The sequence below is a fragment of the Pteropus medius genome, unplaced genomic scaffold (genome assembly GCF_902729225.1).
Source record: "Pteropus medius unplaced genomic scaffold, Ma_sr-lr_union100, whole genome shotgun sequence".
Taxonomy (NCBI): Eukaryota; Metazoa; Chordata; class Mammalia; order Chiroptera; family Pteropodidae; genus Pteropus; species Pteropus medius.
Window position 1 is genome coordinate 6,176,288 of NW_024350924.1, and position 22,152 is coordinate 6,198,439.

The following is a 22,152-nucleotide window of genomic DNA, read 5'->3' on the forward strand; positions in this document are numbered from 1 at the left end:
CTCATGATTCTGTAGACTAAGTTTCAGTAATTTAGATCATTTCTTAAATTAATTAGTAATATCAGGTTTTCTCCTTTTAGTACTTCTATAACTGATCATTTGTTCCTAAAGGGAAAAAAAACAATGCTCTTAAATTTCCTTTATTGATTAACCTGGAGTTCCAACTTATAAGAATAATTTTAAATTATTTCTATAATTTATTCCTTTAGCATTCTTCTATGTTCTTAATAGGTATCTCACAGGGCTGATGGGATGGTTAAATTAGCTGCTTCACATAAAGGCCTTAGAATAGTGCCTAGCACATAAGTACTCATATAACTTATTACCAAGTCTTTTTAAAAAGCAGGGCAAGGATAGAACTTGGCAGCACACACCTGGAGACCTCTCTGGAAATCACTCCATTAGTCAATACCTTTTAATTTACTATTATCCTACTTAAATTTCTCCATACTGACTATTGTGCTATCATGAGATACTCTCTTAAATGTCCTTATTGAAAACTTTATTCGTTTGCTCCTGGACTTGTGCTAGGAATGGAGAACAAGCTCCAACGTTCCCACACCTGACTTTGGAAATCAATCAAGGTATTTACAGTTCCTAGTCATAAGTCTCATAATTTCTACCACACCCTAGCAAGTTTCTGTTGCCTTCTCATTCATCTGGGGTTTTAGTTTTCTTTTACTGCTCCTAGTTTTTTTTTCCTTTTGGCACCTTTAGACTGTCTTGATCAAAACACTCACTAAACCAATCAATATCTATTTTCACATCTCCAACAAACTTATCTTATTCGTTCCTGACATTTTCTAGGGCCAATCCCACTTTTCCATATTTATTTATTCCTAGCTAGGTACTATTTTTACCATTTTTACCAACGTCCCTCTTAAAACCTGGGGTTCTACTGCATGACTAAAATCCATTTCCTTAGCTGTAATTGTTATTTTTTTTTCCTCCTCTTTAATTCTACCCTCCCCGCCACTTCTACCCCTGACCTATGGATGCTGCCATCTTCCCTTAAGAACTGGATCTCTGAAGGCAGGGCATCTCCTCCCACACGCTTGTAGTGTGCACCAGGCGCACTTGGGGTGCCTAGCGCACCCGGGGTATGTATGGTCTGTGGCTCCACCTGGGACACGAACCCAGAACCTTTTGTGTGTAAAGCAGATGTGCTAACCACTACATTATGGAGCCACCCTTGTAATTGCTACTTATCTGTAAATATGACAACATATATAACTTAAATTTTGATATACATTAAAAATTTTCATGTAGCAAACTATTCAGAGTACACAGATTAAGGTAAACAAAAAGCACTTCTTTAATTTCATTTCTATAATTCATGTCAATAAAATGAAATGGAGACCTTAGTATCTAGTATTTTACCCTTTTGAACAGTAAAGATAAAATGCATAGTTTGAATTTGCATTATCTTATCTAACCCAGTACAATCAATATCTGAAACTATTTTTTTAATAACCGGATAAGGAGGTAGGAAGAATCAAACAGAAGAGGCAAATGATAAACTAACCTTAAAATTGAGTAACTGATTATCTGTTTACAGAACGTACTTAATGGAAATAAACTGGTATTATTGCTAGTTTTTAGTTAAACAATTCTGGCCCACAGTAAGGTCATTAGCACAAAAAGGTCATCACCCTTAAATAAATTGGACATAACAGGCCCAGTGCTTCCTAAAATGGTGATGAAGCTTTTCTAAGACAACCACCTAGAAATGACCTATTTTCATTCCTCATTCTCTTTGATCGCCGCAGCATTTTAAAAAAGGTTTATCCCTAACTTCTCCTTGACATTCTTTCTTTGGCATGTCTTCCTGACCACCTCTATTTCTTTGAACATTCTCTTCTTTGGCACTTCTTCCTGTATTACTATAAAGTGATGACTCTTTCCTGAATTCTAAGCCTTTATTTCTATCCATTTTTAGAAAATCTACAAACTAAAGATTAAAAAGGAAAATCGAACTTCATAATCTTACCTCCCCAAAATAACCACTGTTTAACATTCCGCACTAGCATATTTTCTCAGTATTTGGATTATTAGTTAATGGCTCATCTTCACATTCAATTAGTCACCAAGTCCAATCACTTCCACCATTAACCCATTTCCTATTTGCCCCAAGAATACTTGCCAGTGATGCTTGTGGCTGCAGCATTTACCCTAACTCGTGGATTACAGCCCTAACCTTAACCCCAAAGTTTGCCACAAAATATCTTGCCTTTATTATTTTCACATCGCTCTAGTATATCGCTCGTCTCTGGAAACAAATGACATCGTTCTATTTACAGCATTCTGCTTTTAGTAGTGGTATTTCCATTTACAAATTACAGTAATTCTTGATCGCTGAAAATGTCAAATCCTAGAAAATGTAGCATTCCTACACGTGATGTTAAAATTGTCCTCCAACTGTTAGCCAGACTCATCTGATGAATCTGATTTATATATACATTTGTTACATTACGATTAGAAGCACAGAAGCAAATTCTGTTTAGAATAACTCCAAGAACAGTTTTTATATTTTATTTTCACACTGAAAACCAGTCAGATTTGCTTTAGCCTCAAAGAGCGGGTTTATGTAATATTAACACTTGTAGCAAGCTGCACTTTTTTTTTCTAAACTAGAAATGGGTTAAAACACCTAATGTCTACCTCTTACTCAGCCTATACCCTAGCTTTTACCTTCCTTCACTCTATCCATTGCTCTTAACATGTCGGCCCATTCTCAACCTGTCTTTTACAAGTGCCATCATTTCTTTTAAAGATACACTTCTGCATATATAACTTTAAAATCTAAAGCAATAAAGCTATTTCAGTTTTGAAATACAAAATCCATTAAGCTATTGCTTATAAGCATCTGACTTTCCTTACAAAGTGAAATATAGTAGGCCCTTCAGAATCTGCCTCCAGCAAGCCTCCCTTTCCAGTTACTCTCTCCACCCCAGAAAACTGTATACTCTGTTCATAATGGACTATTCAATATATACCACATGCTTTCGAATCTCCCTGAAACTGCTATACTGTTACTACCTCTCTGACTTTACCAGAAGACTCTTCCTCTTAACAAAGTACTGCTCATCTTCAAATGTTCCTGCTTCGTAGGCTTTCTTTACCCTAGATTACAAAGACCCCTGAACAAAGACTGCAATGGGCATTCCCATCTAAAACCCTAACTTCTAAATAGCCCAGTTTTTCTAAGAGACCAATAAGTCAAAAAGATCTGCATGTACTAATAAATATAATCTTATATGAAAATCTCATAGTTCTGGCTATAAACATTAATCCCCATCTATCAAGAGACAATAAAATAATCTAGCGTTGGTATTTTCAGGCTAAATAGTTACAAATACAGTTTTCAGAATAACTTTAGAACAGATTAAAATGATTTTGTATTTGACCAAATAATTAGGGAATCCAGGATTATAAACTAATTCTTGCCAAAAGGAAACTGTAAACCTACCTCGCAGTGATAATCAAATATTGCACTTTCAGTAGTATTTGCTGATTCTTCTTTTTCAGCACACGTTTCAAAGGATGAAAGTTGCTAGTATTAAAAAAAAGAGCGAGAGAAAATGATCTATCAGGCTAATAAAGAATACAACTGCTGCTGCACCGGGCAATCTCACAGTACAGCACTGAAGAAAACAAAGACTACTAGCAGCGTTGGGAAGTGCTCTTTCAAAGCTGTTGAGTAGGCACAAACTTCTTGTTTCAGATCAAGTGTTGTGTCTTCAATTTAAAGTGTACTCTTCTTTGGTCTTGTTGGTTGTTTCGAGGTTTGTTCCTTGCCTGATCTGAACTTGAAGCAGCAGTTTCAGGTGGTAAAGTCTGTTCTGTTACACTTCATACTAGAGATAAAAAATGAAGACATTAAAGAACAACTTACACAAAAGAATCTGGAATAGAGGCTGGATAGAAAGACAAGCTCATTTCATTAACTTAGAATCACTGGTCAAGCAAGTAATGCAGGAAGCTTGGAAGCACACTTATTTGATGTTATTTGAACAATTTCTCATGTGCTAACAGATACTTCCTTTAGAATCACAAACGCAAAACCAGAAATTTCAGTCTTTATTGATGCCCTCCCCCCCTCAATAAGCTTTTAAGTTACATAGCATAATATTTAGTATGTGTATTTTATAAACATCTAACACTCTTAGGTACTGTGCAAAATATAAAAGAAGTTCCTGCCACTAGGGTTTTACACTCTTGCTGTGAAGTTATACATGGAGAAAAATTTGAATATAGAAAAGAATGTCAAAAATTAATTTGCTCAACTAATATCTGGGTAACTACTCTGTCACATACCATACTAGGAATTCTTATTGTTTATGTTTCACTGTATTGAAGCAACATGACGTGTACTCAGAGAAGGCTGGCTTTTAATAAGAGATAGAATTTACACTTAATTTGGAGAAACAGGCAGATTTTTAACATCAAGAAGACAGCTAAATATCCTAGGCTTGAAAGCCAGAGTATGTCACTAAATTCGAAGTTTCCTGAGGGCAGGGACCACGTATATGATTTTCTATGCCCAGCCTCAAGGGAGGTTTACTGCATGAATGACTGTTAAGTGTGGCTTGTTTCAGAGGAATCAACAGGCTGGTCTAGCTAGAACAGAGGGCTGGGTTAAAGTGAAACGAGATACGTAGTGTGACAGGTGTAGCAGAGCCAGATTATGAAGCATTTCAACTTGATATATATAATAGGAAACAGCCTCAGTTCTTTACAAAAGGGTATTAAGTCTTGAAATCCAATGAGAGATGAATTAGTTAAGGAAACAAATGTCATTTGAGCTATTGCCATACAAGAGAAATGTCTACAGAATAGAAACAATTGATATGAAATGGAAAGAGAAACAAAATATATTTATAAGTAAAACCACAGAATTGTGCTTTATTTTACCTATAAAAATTATTTCTCACTGAAATGTTAACTAAAATAGTGCTATTAACTAAAATGATTTATATGGGGAGAAGAAAAAGGTGGATTTCATTTTAGATATGCTGAAAGATGAATAGTATATTTGAAAAATATAAAAAATAAGAATGATTATAATAAAGTGAGAGGTCAGAGCTGGTGACATATAAGCCTTTCTTGACCATTCCAGCACACACTCACCACCTTAATTCCCACTGTGTGAGGCAGTAGCTCCTACTGCCTGCATCATTCTTTTTGGCACCAAATCATTTCTGCACTTCGCTTACTTCATGTTTATGTATCTTGTTCCTCCAATTATAATTCAAATTTCTGAGAAACAAACAAGTTTATCACAGCCCCCTTTAGTGCCTAACCCAGCACAACTAAATTTAACCACAGCAGAAACTAATATAGCAAAAAGGTAGTTAGTCCATAATAGGCAAATAACATGATGCAAGCAAAGACAGTTCCATCAACTTTTAACATTTTTGTTTTGGTTAATTATATGAAGTCTTAATTATCCAAACAAGAAATAATCTTTTCTTTTAAAAATACAGACTTGGTACTGTTTAACTTTACTATCTCAGGTCTATTTATGAACCTAAAGACTTCAGAATTGCTATCTGATAAAACAGGCAAGAATTCCAAACTGCTAAGGACAGGCTGTATTACTGGAAAACAAATCAAGAAAAACATCTTGAAAAACATGAATTGGACTAACCCATAACCCAGTCTAGGGTGTTGTATTATGTTAAGAACTATTAGGTTTGTCACTTAGTAATACAAAAATAAGAGACTTCCGGAATCTAAAATCTGAAGCCAGTACAGGGCTAGTCTTAGGCATTAATGAAGCCTATTAGGATCTATTAAAGCTCAAGCAAGCCCACCAACTATTATGAATAATTGAGTGACTGAATTTCATTTCATCAGTATCTTAACAGCTATGAGATTTCTATGGTTAACTGCTTTTCAAATTAACACTTAATAAAACACTTGAAAGGTACCCATTGGGCATTTTAATAAAACTGGCATCCCTTTATGTCAATATTATTAACAATTATGGGTGGTCCTGACAATTTCTTTTGCCTTAGCTCTCTGAACAGAGGTGCACTGCCTCCACCGTCCCAATCCTTAGACGCTTAAGTCACAGAAAATACAGAGCACCAATCAAAAAACTAAGTAACAATTTAAATGTGGATCTGAGCCCCCCCTTAGTTTGTTAAGTAACTTTTTTTCCTTTGCTTGGTATGGAAACAGTATCACCACTGGTTAATTACCAACTACTATGTCATGCTTTAGAGGTTAAATCCATTTACTTGAACTTTAATAAACCAAATAGTGAATCTCTACTTCACCTGTCTTAAATTTATCACCTGTTCTGTTTTTTACTTTCTCATCCAGTTTGCCACTTTATCTCAAAGGCCTAGCAGAAACCAAGAACATAGTAGGCACTAAATTAATAAATGCCACATTAAAACAGTTTATGTGATCGGTAAACCAGTCTACAAAAATCTCTCCACCTAACACTCTTCAGAGTATCTTCTTCCTTTGAGAAGAGCAAAGACCCAAATAGCACGGGAATGAAAAAGTTCCTTATTGTTTATTTATATGAAGAATATTCTTGTCTTTAATCCCAGTTCATATTTCTAGATGCAATAACTCAAGATAAAGTATATCGCATTTTGCTATAATCTGTATAAATGAAATGCTTAACAGGTTTTAATTCACTTTTACTTTAGGATCTAAGGAAAATGATGAAGTTTAACTGCTTTCACACACACACTAATACTTTGAAGTAGGACAAATGCCAGTGTGGGAAGAAGCTGAAGAAATGCTCCAAACACAAAATCAGACAGAAATATACTGCAAGCCACACATGTAACTTAAAAATTTCTAGTAATCATACTGAAGTTGAAGCAGGCAAAACTATTCAGGTGAAATTATGTATCTTATTTATATTTAGCCAAATATATCCAAAATGTTATTTCCCACATGTAATTGATCAAAAAATTGAGTTTAATATTCCGTGAAATGTTTATTTTATAATCACAGTCACATTTCAAGTCAGAATTGTGCACAGTTGAAGTACACAATGGCTATACACATGGCTAGTAGCTACAATACTGGTCAGAGCTGATATATAGACTGCTGAGGGAAAAAGGCATTGATATGACCAATAACGTAATAGTAAATAAGGCTCCTGGCCAAAAACCTTCACTGATAAAAGGCGAGCAATATCTTACAAATTTATGCTCTGGTTTTCCTTCAGATCGTATAAATCTTTCGCTTTTTACAAATTCGACTACAGCGGGAGTACAAATAACTAGCTGGTTATGTACTGGCTGTAACTGCGAATCAATAAGATAGCTTCATATTCAATGTGAAGATCAATCTATTTTCAACTACACATTATTTTATCTCAGAATAAAAGGACATATTAAAAATAAAAATGCTCCAAAAATATTACTATTCAGTACTTCTGAACAGAACACTGCCTAGAATACCACATTCAGTTTAATACCCATAATGAAAAATGTAGTATAATAGAATTTCTCAGGCTTGGCAGTATGAATTTTTTAAAAAGTTCTGTATTAAGCTGGTACTCACACATGGAAGGGGAAAACACTGACATCAAGACAGAAATTTTTAAAATCCTGATTTGGCAGAAATGATTTAAAAGAAATGATAGGATTCAAGGAAACAAGTGACAAAAAGGAAAAAAGAAAAAAGGATTAAAAAAATTAAAAACAAAAACAAGTCACTCCCACCAGAGAAGTTTCACCCCTGAAGACATTCAGCTATTAAGTCTTTAAAAATAGTTATAATTTAAGCTGTAATTCTCTATTATGAAAAATCCTAAAAAAGAAAAAAGAGAAAAAGAAAAATCCTACAAGTTTCACGGCTCACCATAAGACAACTGGGGTCAAAGCTCTCAAAATAATCTCCCATTTTTTAAAAAGACAAAGAAGGCAAATTGGTTCATTACACTTAACAAGATCTCCATTTTATTTTGTAATACAGTCCTAAAATTCAACTCCTTAAAAATCTATCCAAACACTTCTATATTTCAACTACCTTTGTCAAAGTATATGCTCCTCACGTGAATGAACTTAATGCCACTGAACTGTACACTTAAAAAAAAAAAAGGTTAAAATGATAAATTGTATATTTTACCACAATTTGAAAGAAATTTTTTTTAAATGTTGAATGGCCCTGGAATGTGTCTTTAGGTAGAGGGAGAGGAAAACAGAAATGGGTTAAAGCAGGACTACGTGTCAGCTTTCACACTCTCATTTTTGATTTGCTAAGAATTTACCAGAATTTTCGACTACACTCTAAAGGTCATACTTGTTAAGTCAGAACTTATTTACAAAAAAGAAAACCTATCTTCTGTGCCTCAAATATTTTACTTTTCAACTCAGCTGCTATAAATACTCATCTCGATGGTAAACATCCAGAGCAGCTGCAAAATCACTCAAACCACTACCATCTCTTTTATTTCAGGCCTAGGGCTAAAAGGAAACAAAAAGAAACAAGGTTGAATATTTATCTAGATTTTATCACTCAGACACACGCCTGTTCAATACATAACCCCCCTCCTTACCCATACCAACACCCATTACTGATTAGTACCAAAATGACAAAGTATTATATTGCCCCCTCAATGTAATAGCTTTCTAGAAACTCAAAATTACTCAGCGTTTTGATACAGTATAACATTAGCTGGTTATAATTTGGTACCTACGTTTTATAAACAGGTAGCTGTGCATGAGAGCTACCAGTTCATACCGTCCTGATAAAAAACTAGGTCTCTCAAAGGAAACAGATTTAACTACCAGGGTCTTTTGAAGTGTCCTCTCTCCCCCTCCACCCTGTCTCCCAGGTTGAAGGCTCGCTTAGGAAGCGTTCCCTGTCTCACTTAAGTCAAACGAGAGGAGGCATCTGGGTGTTTCTAAAGGAAAACCTTAAAGCAAAAGAACCGTGGCACTAAGATTTTGTACTGATAAAAACACAGGATGGTAAAAACCTAGAAAGTGTCTCCGACCATGGCTCTAAAAAATTAACTCCACATAGAATGACGAAGCCAAGCTGTTCGTTACACAACGTGGGCCAGGTTCTTGCGCCATTAAGAGCCAGCAAAGGTGGTAAGAAGACTCCACTAAGCTCTCACAAAGCACGCCCTAACCCCTGGATAGAGGGGTGAGAGCCATGTGCCTAAGATTAGGGGTTAATTCCCTTTTTCAAGAAACTGAAAGGAAGGCGCAAAGAGAAAGGTAGAGTGTAGGAGCTCAAGATACACAGCTCTAGGTGAGTGAAAGAATAACAATTAGGCCGCGCTTCTGTGCCAGATGCGGCTGGGGACAGGAGGTGTCTCTAAGCACTTAGGTGGAGCGGGGTTTCAGTCCATACACAAAGGAGGTGCCACTGCCGCACTGCGCTCCGGTACTCGTAGTCAGATCCCCAAGCAGGTGACAGCCAGGAAACTATAGGATCCAGTCAGAGTAGGCCCCTCTCTTAAGCCCCCAGCTCTTTCAGCCTCACACAAAGGACCGCGCCACCACCCTCTCACCCCGCCCGTCTGGACTTGGAGTTCCCGTTTCCTCTGCCAAACCGCAGAGGAGGAAGCGGCCAGACTACAACTCCCAGCAGCCTCCGCGCCCGAGCCCCGCACCCCTGCCTCCATCTTGGCTGCGGTCGGAGCCTCCATTTTCGCTCCCTCCCCCTCCTTTAGTCACCACCACCGGTACCAGACGAGGCCGCCTGGCCTCGACTCTTCGCCTCAGCCCTGCGGCCTGACGTGAGGCCTAGACTGCTGAATGGGGGCCGGGTGGTAAAGCCCAGGGTAGGAACTCAGAGTAAGATTTCTCCCTACCCGTTGCTCTTACAGTGCCCACTTTGACTCAGAAGTCTCTCCCATTAGTCTTGGTCTTCTCATCCGCCCTTAGCCTGGCTTGTTGCTACCCCCAATTGGACCCTGAGGTCGTACTCACCCCAACAGCTCAGCGCCCCCTTTCCAGCGCCGCCATAAGCAGCACGGCCCGGTACGTAGGAATAAATCTCGCTTCTCTCGCGAGAGTTGCAGGCTCCGAGCGCGTGCACAGGAAGGGGAGGGGAGCGTATTCCTAATACGCTTGCGCACGAGGGCCGAGTGACGCCAACTAGTGCGCAGCGCTTAACCAAAACCAAGATGGTGGCTGCGTTCCACTACATTGGCTCCATCAGTTGCTGGAAGCAGTTTCGTTGTTTACTGAGTCCGCTGGGACGCAAGGGGTAGGGTGGCGGGTGACTTTCGGCGTCTCTGATCTTTGCAAACTTGAGTATGCTTTCATCAGCTAGACTAGGGCGAACAATTTGGAGGGTATATAAACGATTGTCATATTAAGGATTTCTCTTTTCCCAACGATAATCCAGAAGCTCCCAAACCCCAGTTTTTCCTTACAGCGCAAGCTTCTTTCTTTTGTCTGTTACATTAGGCTGGAATTTTCATTGTATGCAGAGTCAGGTTTTTAGTTAAGATAATTCGAGAGTCTTAAGTGAGACCTTTGCCTCCCAGAAACTACATCTCTTGCCACAGACAAGAGTGTAAGGCAGCATAATCCACACCCCTCCGCAAACAAAACAGCACACACACACACACCCCTCCTTTCAACTGACCTTTCTAGTTACCAGAAGATAATTCGTAGGGTATCAGGTAATCGAATAGGGTGAATCAGTAACCAAAAAGTTGAAATCAGGGCAAACGGATGATTCATCCACCGGGGTAAGAGGAAAGCAGAAAAGTTCCATGAATTATCCCTTGCCAAACAATAGAGCAGTCCTCTCTGGTGACAGGAATGCTTTTCCCAGATTCTGTGGCTTTCTCACTTAACAATATTGGATAAACAATGACTAGTTACGCTCCTGAGAATTCTCCCTCCCACTCATTTTATTTTGGCTTTAAAGACATTTATTTGGCATCTCATTTGTCCTCATTGGCGTGTATACTGTAGTAGGACAAACGGATATCTTTCTGTCCTCAGGGAACTTTCAGTCGAACATCATTCAATAATCACAAAAACAAATCTAAACATACACATTAAAATAAGTGTATTGAAGGAAAGATGCAGTGTTAAGAATATATAACCTTTCATTCTGACCAATTCATCTTGAATTCTAAGAAGCTGCAATATTCTACTGACGTTCAAAGATTTTCTCTCCACCTCAGTTGCTATTGGTCCAATGCCATACCACCTCCAAGCTGCCTCTATTCTTTGATGCTTTCCCATGCTTTCCTAGGCACAGATGTTTGCTTCACTTTCAATGCCTTGATAGCTCACCCTATTGTAATTATTAGTTTATGCTAGCTAATGATACTTTAGGACAGGGCTTGTGACCTTCATCTTTGCATCTTGGTTCCTGACAGTACATGGCATAGACAACTCACAAGCATGTCGAATGAACAGCACTGAACAACAGCGTAAGAAGTTGTTAATAATTGGAATGGTCTGTTGGGGAAGTACAGAACGTAAACATATCAAACCAGCTCTTTCGTTTCCTTTATCTGGTTCTTAAATTGAGATCTGTCCTTCCCAGCAACAGATCTAGTCTGGATATTCTAATCTTATGTTAGAGAAACTGCCCTGGGCTCTTACTCTAGAAACAAGGTCATGTGAAGCTGGGCTAAAAGTAGAATTAGGTCTAAGAGTACACATTCTCAAATATCACAGCAATGGGAAATGTAAACAATAATAGTCTCATTTTTTGTATTTAAATTTTATAAATTCCTATTAATAAAGAATAAAGTCTACCATTAAATTTCTACCATTCCACATAGCTCCTAAAGATCTTAAACCATATAACCATTTCATCATCCTCATTCTGAATGTCTCAATTTTGTATAAATTCTTCATTGATACATAATTTGAATCAATTTACATTTAACACAAAATGCAAATATAAACCCAGATGGATACATTTTAGCTTCTGATATGTTACAAAAAGTAAAAGATGTAATAACTTGATTTAAATCACTAGATGATTTATTATTTTTACAAACACTAATAATTAGAGATAGGTTTCATTTTTAGATCACTACATTTTAAGGGGATAAATTTTTTCAGATTAATTTTGAAGTCAAATTAAAAAAAAATGTAGTTATCTTTCTACTGTTTTAAAAAAACAAGTTAATTAAAGCAGAAGCATGTGAGGTCATTTTGGAAACCATCTCCTATAAAACAGAGTAGTCATGGATTTTGGAAAGATAGTCTATTAAAAAACCATCAGAACAAAAAAATGCATATATTATATCATAATTTTTCTTCTCTGAGAAACTTAAATCAACAATGAAATTGTTTTTTTTCCTCTACAATTATCAATAAGCACATTTCTCTGGCATCTGAGAATCAAAAGTTAGCATCTTTTATACATTTATAAGGTTTTCTTCAGCAGTAATGGATTTTTTTTGTCAGTTCTCTGTGAAATCAGAAAAATTAGGTCAATGTAAAGATTTTAAAAAAAATGAGGCTACATTTATTCAAGACTTTAAAGACCGTTCTTATTTTGACATATCCTTCCTATTTAGGGAAGTTAAAGGGACCTTCTTTTATGAAATTATGGTAATAGTGAATGGTAAAGTGACCTACATTCAAAATTTGTTTAAAGCAAAAACTTTCATAAAGAATAATTATTTCCATCAGTCAGACAGAGAAAGACCAATACCATGTGATTTCATTTATATGTGATATCTAAAGAACAAAATAAATTAACAAAATGAAAACAGACTCATTGATGCAGAAAACAAACTGGTTATTGCCAGATCGAAGGAGGGTTGGGGGGCTGGGTGAAAAAGTTGAGGCAATTAAGTACAAATTGGCAGTTACAAAATAGTCATGGGACGTAAAGTGCAGCATAGGGAATATAGTCAACTATATTGTAATAACCATTTATAGTGCCAAGTGGGTACTAAATGGGGGGAATTATAGAAATGTCTAACCACTATGCTGTACACCTACAACTAATATAATATTGAATGTCAACTCTAATTGAAAAAATAATTCCAAAATAAATAATTGAGTTTTAGAACCCTACAATCCAAAACTTTATCATTAACAAGCCCCCAGTTAAAATGCATTATATAAATAAGATTAACAACTATGTAATAAAAGTGTTAAAATTTAAATAAGAATAATGCAGAAGTTCTGTATAATGCACTTAATGGAAGAATTATGTGGACATGCTAAGCTGCTGTGCTAAAAGTAATCACTCATTTTACATATGCTTAGACTCAACCACACCACAATCCTACATATATGACATATCTCGATTTAAGAGATGTTAAAATATGAAATAAAAATGAATCTTAGGATCAGTGACATGCAGAAATTCACTTCTGTTGATTCCACATGTATTTCTGGGAGGCTAGATGGAACGTTGAGTGAATTGTAGTTCATCATAGCTCTGAAGGTTCTTCCTCCTCTTTAGCATTCTTGGAGAATGACAGAAGAAAATGCACCCCGTTTTCCGCTGTGAATATTAGTGGATAATACTCCTTAATTCACTCTGAGAGTTACCATGAGACAACTACCAGTAAAATAACTGCAAAATATGAAATATGACTGCTTATGGAGCAATGTGTCTCATATAAATGAAGTAGATGGAGAATGAAAAATTAGCAAGTCAGATATTAGTGAGAATTTTTAAAATGTATTTTATTTATGTATCCCTTAACAAAATATTGTATAGTCACACAATGAAATACCGTATATCAATGAAAATGAGTGAATAACTATCAACAAAACCAATCTTAGAAACATAATATTGAGTAAAAAAAAATCAAATCCTCATAGACCACATAGAGCTCAGAAAGGAACAAAACTAAAAAATGTCACTTTATGGGTACATACATATTTTAGGTCTTTTTACATGTGATAAAACTATTAAGAGGGAGCAGGGGGCGGGCAGGGGGAAGAGAGGAGCTCAGATAGATGTAAAGTTGGGTCATGTTCTAATTCTTAAGTTAGCTGATGAGTTACTGTGTTTGATAACTTATTTGCATGTTACATTTATCTTTTAAGTGCCAAATATTATATTAAAATATAAGTGCATAGGTATGCATAGTGCTGATAAAATTTATATTTGCATGGTTGTTTTTTAAACTATGCTTATCAGTCAGGGTTCTTCATTGTAAGCAATTCAGGTTAATTTTAACAAAATGATTTTATTAAAAGGCTAATAAGTAATCCTCAGGATCTCTAGGACAGAAAACTGGAATTAGAGGCTACACGGCCTCTAATCACTTTAGATATCTGCTTCAGTGAAGACCCCACGGCCCCTGTTGGAAAAGACATTGCAGGTTATACCACTGATTTTGCTGACACTGGGCACTGAATGTTGTCACTAAAGCCACTTCTGCTGCTTTTCTATGGAGCTGGATGTCATAGCCAGTGTTGCAGGTCACTGCCTTTCCTCAAAAAATTCTGCATAGTTTACTGCTTCTATCACTAACTTTAAAGTTTAAGGCAGATATAGCTTTCCTAGCTGCAAGAGGCTGGGAAAACATATATCTGACACTTTCAAATTTTTTAGGAGGGATTTCCTCAACACAAGAGTTAGGATATTGGGCAGCCAAAGAAAAAATGACAGATGTCTGCCACAGCCCATTCTATTGGCTACTCGGTATCAACACACTCCTTCAGCTAATGCTTACACTTGTTAAAAACTATGTGGTGTTAAAGGACTCACGTCAGACATTGTTAGTTGCTTTCTCAGTATTCTCTCCTTTTTGCTACTAGAATACTGATTTTGTTTGGGGGAGCTATGTACACAACCTCCTTTGCAACTAGAAGTGATCATTTAACAAGTTAGGCAAATGAGACAAGTGGGGATCTGTGGAATTTCTGAGAAAACTTTGCTTTTCCTCCTATAAGGTTGCATATAGTTGACACAGGCCATGTTCCATGCCTTCAACATGACATCTGGCACAGCAGCAACCTTCTTGCAACCACAGGAAAATAGCATAAAGGGTGAAAAACAACATGCTAAGGAGGCAAAGTTGAAAGACTGAACTGTACTTTCCGTATGTAATAAGGACCACTCATTAAGCATTGTTTCTTTCAGCTGTATGCACGCATGCCTTATTAGGGCTCCACTTATTAAATTCATATTTTCTAACATGTGGACTGTGGTGTTTCTTTTGCGCTATTAATAAAAATAGGTTTTGCTAATCAAGAACAATTTGAACTCTGAATACTATTGTCATTTAATGGGATCATAACTTAGTGATTATTTTGGAGTCCAACTGCACTTGAATCTTGGTTCCAGTTTTGACAAATAACATAACCTTATCCCGAAGTATCTATAAAAGGAGGTAGAGCTGAAATAGTGATTATACAATGACTAGAAAGCATCAAGCTTTCTATTTCTCCTCATTTTGTCTCTCATGCTTAGTCCCATTCCCACTTCTGTATCCTACATCTTTATATTGGATTTATCACACTGCATCGTAATTATATCTATACTTGTTTGTTCTATTTACTAGATTTTTCTTTGAAAAACAGTGTCAATGCCCACGCCCCCTTTTTCTATTTTTAACTCTAAATGACGTGCCTGGCATATACACTAGACATTTTCAAACTAGTGTCCTTAGAAGTTTTCTGGGATTATTTATAAAATACGAATTCCTGGATCTCATTTCCAGATTTCTATTTCAGTAGGTCCGTGAACCACATTTTGAGGAACAGTGAAATAGACCTTCAGTGTTTAAATCAAATTATGCCTAAGGTATTAATATAAATCAAGGTAAGAAAGGTAAATATTTAAGCATTTTTCAAAATACTTCCAAACTTAGTTTCAATTTTATAATTTGGTCTGTAATCATATAATTTATTTCTAATCATGAAGAAATCTTCAAAACCATTTCAAAAACAATTACTTATAGTGTTATACTGCTTACTACACTGTGCTTATTACAAAATATTTATGAAAACCCCTCTGCCTCACAGGTTCCTACCCATGCAAAAAACAAACCTTTGCATTTCCTAACAATTAGACTTATTGCTGAGTAGAATTAGCTGATATTCTCAAAACTAGGTTTTATTAGGAAAGATAGGTGTGTACTAAGATTCTGCAAACTAGTCAAGTTCCTCTACCTACTGCAAAAGAAACTTTAATATTCATGCAAATAAGTGTAAAACATTCCTCTTCAATTTTTAAACAACACATTATCTTCATAGCATTAACACCAGCCAGAATTTATGTTTTGTATAGTTCTGAGAGCTCTTTAGACTCATACTTCAAGCTTTTCATTTTTCAAGGGCAAAAGTCAACATATAGATTTATCCTGATATCTGAGATGTATAGAACTTTATAAATTCAAAGGAATGTAAGGCAGTTAAAGGGATACCATGTTATATTTTAATGGGCCATTTCATTACTTTATCATTTTCACTAAAAACTGGCAGCTAATGAATGGTATAGGGTACTTGGAATTGTGGGACACATAGTGGCACTTAGGGTATATATGTCAAGGCAAATGGCTGGGCTAAAAGTTTATTTACCCTTGGGAAATGAGATAAAAATGCCAGCACTTGGGGTAGAAGTACTTTTCAAATTCTATGCAGGACTTTGAATAGAAATTTGACAAATTCTGAAATGACATATACCTATTCATTAAAGCTTACCATTATAAGCAAAGTCCATTAGTATTACTGGGATCAGATGCTTTTAGGGTATCTTAGAATCTGTTGTTTTAGTTGTTAATTTTTTATGGAAGTACAAAAGAAATTTTACATCACACAAAACCCTCACAAAAAACCTTTTAATACTGTGTCTCTCCCATGCAGAAAGGTGCTTAATGTTACTGGAAAATATTGACAGGTTTAGCGTTCATTATTTCAGCTATTTTTTGGCAAACCTAAATTGATAGTATAACATGAAGTAACTTGTAAATTTTAAATGTGAGTAAACTGAGGTGGGGGAATGAGTTGATGAGTGAGCCTAGTTGACCACTAAGCATTTGAATCTCAACACTGCTTTGTTATCTACATAGCACTATGAATGTAATAACTCTCATTAGGTGATAAAACTGTGCTTCATTGTGAAAAATGAATCTAACAAGAAAGCCGACTACTGGCACTAGTAATGAAAGACAGCCAAGTAAGAGATGGTTCCTAACTGTAAAATAGAAGTTACATTAGTGCAATGTAGTACCTAAGAACTATGATGTGAATAAATCTATTATATGCTCTTCACACTCGGTGAACTACCCAAGTTGAAGATTTCCTAGTAGGACAAACTGAAAATTGATTATTAATATCTAAAAGCATTTGAACTAAGAATGTGTGTGTGCACAGGACAAATTTCTCAGCATTCTTTGAACAATACAATGACTATACTACTGCTAGGAAAAAAAAACAGTTGACTTATTTTCAAGTATGTTTCCTGGGGACTTAGCAGTAGGTTCTCTCAAATTAAGAGTAAAGACACAAGGCCATAAGTGCCAACTCTCAGCACCAGAGAGACTTAAAACTTTACAAATCAGAGAATTTGCCAGGCTAGTTCTGTGAACTTGTATTACTTTCCTCAAATGGTAAACAATCCAGGTACATGCCAAATAGATTCAAAAAGGTAGTCTCTTTTTAATTTGTTTATGATTGCAATATACACTCCTATATAAAATAAAATTGTTGCCTTATAATAAAATGCTTGAAGTTTCAGAGATGTGAAAGAACAAAAACGAACTGAAAACACTGTTTATATAAATCAAGGTCCCATAAATGAAAATTAAAAGTAGTCTCTTAGAGAAAGGAATGGTGAAATTCAGTGTGTTGAAATTCACTAACACACCCAAGAACTGTTTTGTGGAGAGCCGATTCTGATTGCCAGTTCTAAACTGCCACCTGATTCCTTTAATCAACACTAAATCAGGTCTGAGGCAAGACAGTGACAGGACAATACTTGACTAGAAAGAGAGTAACTTCCTTCCTTGATAAACTATCTCCAGCCATCATTCAGAAGATGAAGTTATTTGATAGCTTGGGAAGCAGTGTCCATTGAGTTTTCCTTCCTGACCTGAAGTGACTCGCTGCTGATGGACAATAACTCTCGAAGTTCTTTATTTTCAAGCTGAAAAAGAAAAGTATATATTTTAGATATTTTGACTGTCAAACTGCATCAGAACACATTGCTTTGGACCAGGAACAGAAAGCATATTATTTTAATTTTAAAAGTTTAAGAAAACAAAAGAACTGAGAATTTCTTAAAATACTACTTATTTATTCATTTAACAAACATTTACTGAGCAGATTTTTTATGCCACGTTAGGACTACAAAGAAAATAACAAGACTCCTCTCCACTGGAGGAATTCACTACTTGTCATACTCTTCATGGTTCACACAGATTTTATTACTGTTTATTCTATCTTTCGAATTCCTAGTATTTTTACTCTGCTTGATCTTCTTAGATGTCCTCTCTCTCTCCTAGCAATTATATGCCATTTCATATCATACTAGCACAGTAAGTCCTCACTTAACGTCATCGATAGGTACTGTGACTTTAAGCAAAACGATATATAAAGAAACCCAATTTGCCATAGGCTGACTGATACAATCAAGAGTTAAGTTCCTATGGCATCTCATCAAGGTTACAACGAAAAGACGTTGAATGAAATGAAGTTAATTCGAAGACCTACTTTAATAGTCTTATTGCTTTCACTAAGCTCTGAGCAGGGACCCTGCCTTTTTCTCTCTGGTATTTCTCAAAGGGCCCATGATAACATCTTATAATAAGCAGCATTCATATCATCTATTATAATGTTTTTCCTTAACAATTTTGGGGCACACTAACACCCTAGGCCTTTCTTTTTAAATTATTTCTATTTTAATCAAAATATTACATGAAAATAGCTTTAAAAAAATCAACACTACAAGGCTTATAAAGTAAACAGTAGTTCCTTGGCTTTGTTCCCCAAAGGCAACCACTTTTAATACTTTTATCTACTTCTTTGGTATTTGCTTCTATAATTTTAAATAATATACCTGTATTGCTATTTCCTGATTATCAATTTCAGATATCATCTACTGAACTTCCTTATATGGCAGATGAGAGATTTTAGTTCACACATAATCCGTTCCACTCTTTCTACCCTCTTGATATGATAATATCTCAATTTCTAGCAAATACATGGTTGGTATTTTCATTATTTGCTGTTGACTGCATTTCCTTTCTTGAAAAAGGTGTGGAGTTGTTTTAATTTTAAATCATGAGCATACAGAAAACATCAACACATTGCAATGATAGGATAATAATGGCATACCTTCCAGACTATATGAAAACTCTCTGAAATATTGTGAGCCTGAAACAGCAACAATCTTACCTCTAATTGGGCTAGTTTTTCCTGAATCTTACAAAATTGGTCATCATCCACCTGAACTGCTTTCCTCATCACTTCTCCCATTTCACAGATTCTATCAATCTGACTCTCAATCTCCTGTGAAGATATTAACACAAAAAAGGTGAAAATGTTATCTTTCCTACAGATATGAAGTTCGTGAGAACATATGTACTATGATGTTAAAAAGTTCATTTAATCTGTGGTACAGAGATTACACACGAGTTTCACTATAAACTGAGTCCTCAGAGGCAAAGCCACGATAAAGTTATCTTGTGGTATTCACAAATAATTTGTTTTCAAAAGATCGATTCTAGTCTAACCACCCACTGAACGTTGGACAATATCTCTAAATGGCTGTTTAACTTAAATTTGAATACTTTTATTGGCAAGAAGCTCACCACATTCCAAGGTATATTCTGTCTTTAGACTTTTAGCAAGTTTTTCATATGAGCTAAACTCTGTCTCCTTCAAAGATCAAGTTTTCTCCTCCAGACTAAAAATAAAGTTTATTTTCCAGATGAAAACCATTCACGTATTTAAAACATCCCCGTTTCCTAACTTTCATTAAGTCACTAAAATGTTTTCAGTAGAATCTAAGATGAAACTTCATAAATTCCATCGTAGCAAACGGTGAGGCACCAATCTATTAATCCAAGAATAAATGATATAGGACATGTGAATGTACTATGGCAACTAGCACTTTACAGAGATAAGAACAATTACTGGGTCTCCCAAATTAAATCATGAGCAACCAAAGTGTAGAAACTATGCCATGTATGTATTTTTAAAACCACGCTTCTCTCTCTTAATGACAGAATAGGATGCTATGTAGTTCAGACTAATAAAGGTATACTGACTGCCTGCTATGTGCCAGGTCCTATGTCAGGAAAAAAAGATAAATTCAAGCTCTTTACAACCAAAGAGTATACAGTTTAGTGAAATGTACAATAATAACCAATCAAGTATTCACTGAACACCTTCGACACTGACTGGCATGTTTGGTGGAAGAACAAAGCATTCATTAACATCTTGGAAATGGATCTTGGTGAGGGAGGGAGGAACCTTAGTCCTTATTAAATAAAAGGACCTGTGCAGCCCCTCACCCCCTTCTTTCTGTTCATAGCTTTACAAAACTATAGCAAAATCAACAGCGAATGTGATAAACATGAAAGGAAAACAAGCTAACTTCTCTTTAAAAACAAGCACACAATCTAAAACTTCAGTTCATTTAGAATCAAAGTTTCTTACTGCAGAGTGAGACTGGTGAGCTTTCAGGACTGGTTCAGCATCCACGGCTTTTTTAGCAACCATTAATTGTAACATCTGTTTCCGGTACTTGCTCATGATGAGTTCCAAAGCATCCTGGTGTTCCTCCAAGGAAACCCACAGCTCTATCAAAAAATAAAATAACTTGGCAGTGATGTCGGAGAGATGGCACTCAAAGCCAGACTCTTAACAGTTGGAATTTTATGGAACTCCATGAGATACTGTGACTTCAAAGTTGTAAATCAGTGTTTAAGTCGATAAAACTCAACAGTTAAGGTCTATGTGAAACATAACTTTTTAGGCAGAGGCAGCATAATTAGGTAGAAACATGGGATGTGGAATCAGATGTGAGTTATTAGCTTAATACTCATAAGCAAATCATTTAACCTCTCTGAGGCTATTTCTTATCTGCATTGTAATAATAAATACCTGACTTGTCTACCTCAAAATGAAGATATAAAAACATAATGGGATGATCTATGTGGAAGTCCTCTGTAAACTGGTATACAAATAACTACTCATACGATCATCAATAATGTACTCATCAAGCCTAAGAATACATACCCTGAGTATAAACTTCAGCTCTTCTATCTTGCACAAGAACATAAAAAATCTTTAATCTTGACCGTAGTAGTTATTTCAATTAATATTTAAACATTGAATTTTAATCCCCGAGGATCTTTTGTTGTGCAAGTCTCCATCTGGGGATGCCTAAATAAGCCATGCAATAATTTACTCTATTAAATATCTCTTTGATAAACTGCCTACAAATACGAAATCGGTCGGACCACCTTGAATAGGGCAATGTAACAAACTTTATTGTTACTGGGTCAGCACAGAATAACTTTTATTAAAAGCACTGATCTGGAAATATATATAGCATGTGCACTTTTGTGAACAGTTTGGCGGTTTTGCAAGAACTTTTGAAATATCATAATAACTAAGAAAATCATAACTACACAAAAAGGCCTGACTAACCTCTGTTTTCCTGCTGCAAGTCTCTAATCTGTGTATTCTCTTGGGACAGCAGAATGTGAGGTTTGTATTTGGACATGTCCTTTATATCGGATGCATCCTCTTGATACTGGACAAACAGAGACAGACTAAGCGCTCCGTAAACAGAACAGCCCCAGATGTAGCTGAAGAGGCAGAGGTCAGGGCTCCAAGGCAGCATTCTCAGCCCCGACCCCGCAGAAAGATCTCACCGCCGCCCTCTGAGACCAGGAATAAATTCCAGGCCGAGTTCCCAGCTGACCTCGCTTTCCACCCCTCCAGCGCCCGGAACGTGAGGGCACGGACCCCTACCCTCTGCCTGACCTGGTCCGGAAGCGCTGTTCCCGCCTCCCGCATAGCAGCCACCCGCCGGTGCAGCGCCGCCGACTGATCCACCAGCGACTCGGCAGCCGCATCGTGCTCCCGCAGCCTCTCCAGCAGCGTCTTGGCGTCTGTCAGGATCTTCTCGATGGTGCAGCTCATAGCGGCCTCCTCCCGACCGCAGCCCCAGCACTGCCCACCTAAGCGAATCGCTCTAATCCTCCCTGAACCTGTCTCAGCTTCACACACGTAACTTCCGGGTCCGATTACAAGG

General features: G+C 36.5%; 2 protein-coding genes across 5 annotated transcripts in view; both read right to left on the minus strand.

Moving 5' to 3' along the window:
• CSDE1 (cold shock domain containing E1) overlaps window positions 1-10,077 on the minus strand; it is a 34,933-nt gene extending 24,856 nt beyond the window's left edge. For all 4 annotated transcript variants that reach the window (XM_039841276.1, XM_039841273.1, XM_039841271.1 and 1 more), the window contains exons 1-2: window positions 9,921-10,077; window positions 3,470-3,857 (exon numbers count right to left, since the gene is read on the minus strand). The gene's annotated coding sequence lies outside the window, so the exon portion shown is untranslated. The remainder of the gene's footprint in view (window positions 1-3,469; window positions 3,858-9,920) is intronic.
• Window positions 10,078-16,708: 6,631 nt separating this feature from the next.
• Window positions 16,709-22,152, minus strand: SIKE1 (suppressor of IKBKE 1). Its single transcript, XM_039841279.1, has 5 exons — window positions 21,882-22,152; window positions 21,543-21,648; window positions 20,547-20,689; window positions 19,281-19,394; window positions 16,709-18,030 (listed from the first exon to the last, which is right to left on the minus strand). Exons 1-5 carry the CDS (start codon window positions 22,038-22,040, stop codon window positions 17,929-17,931), a joined length of 624 nt encoding a protein of 207 aa, XP_039697213.1. The 5' UTR covers window positions 22,041-22,152; the 3' UTR covers window positions 16,709-17,928.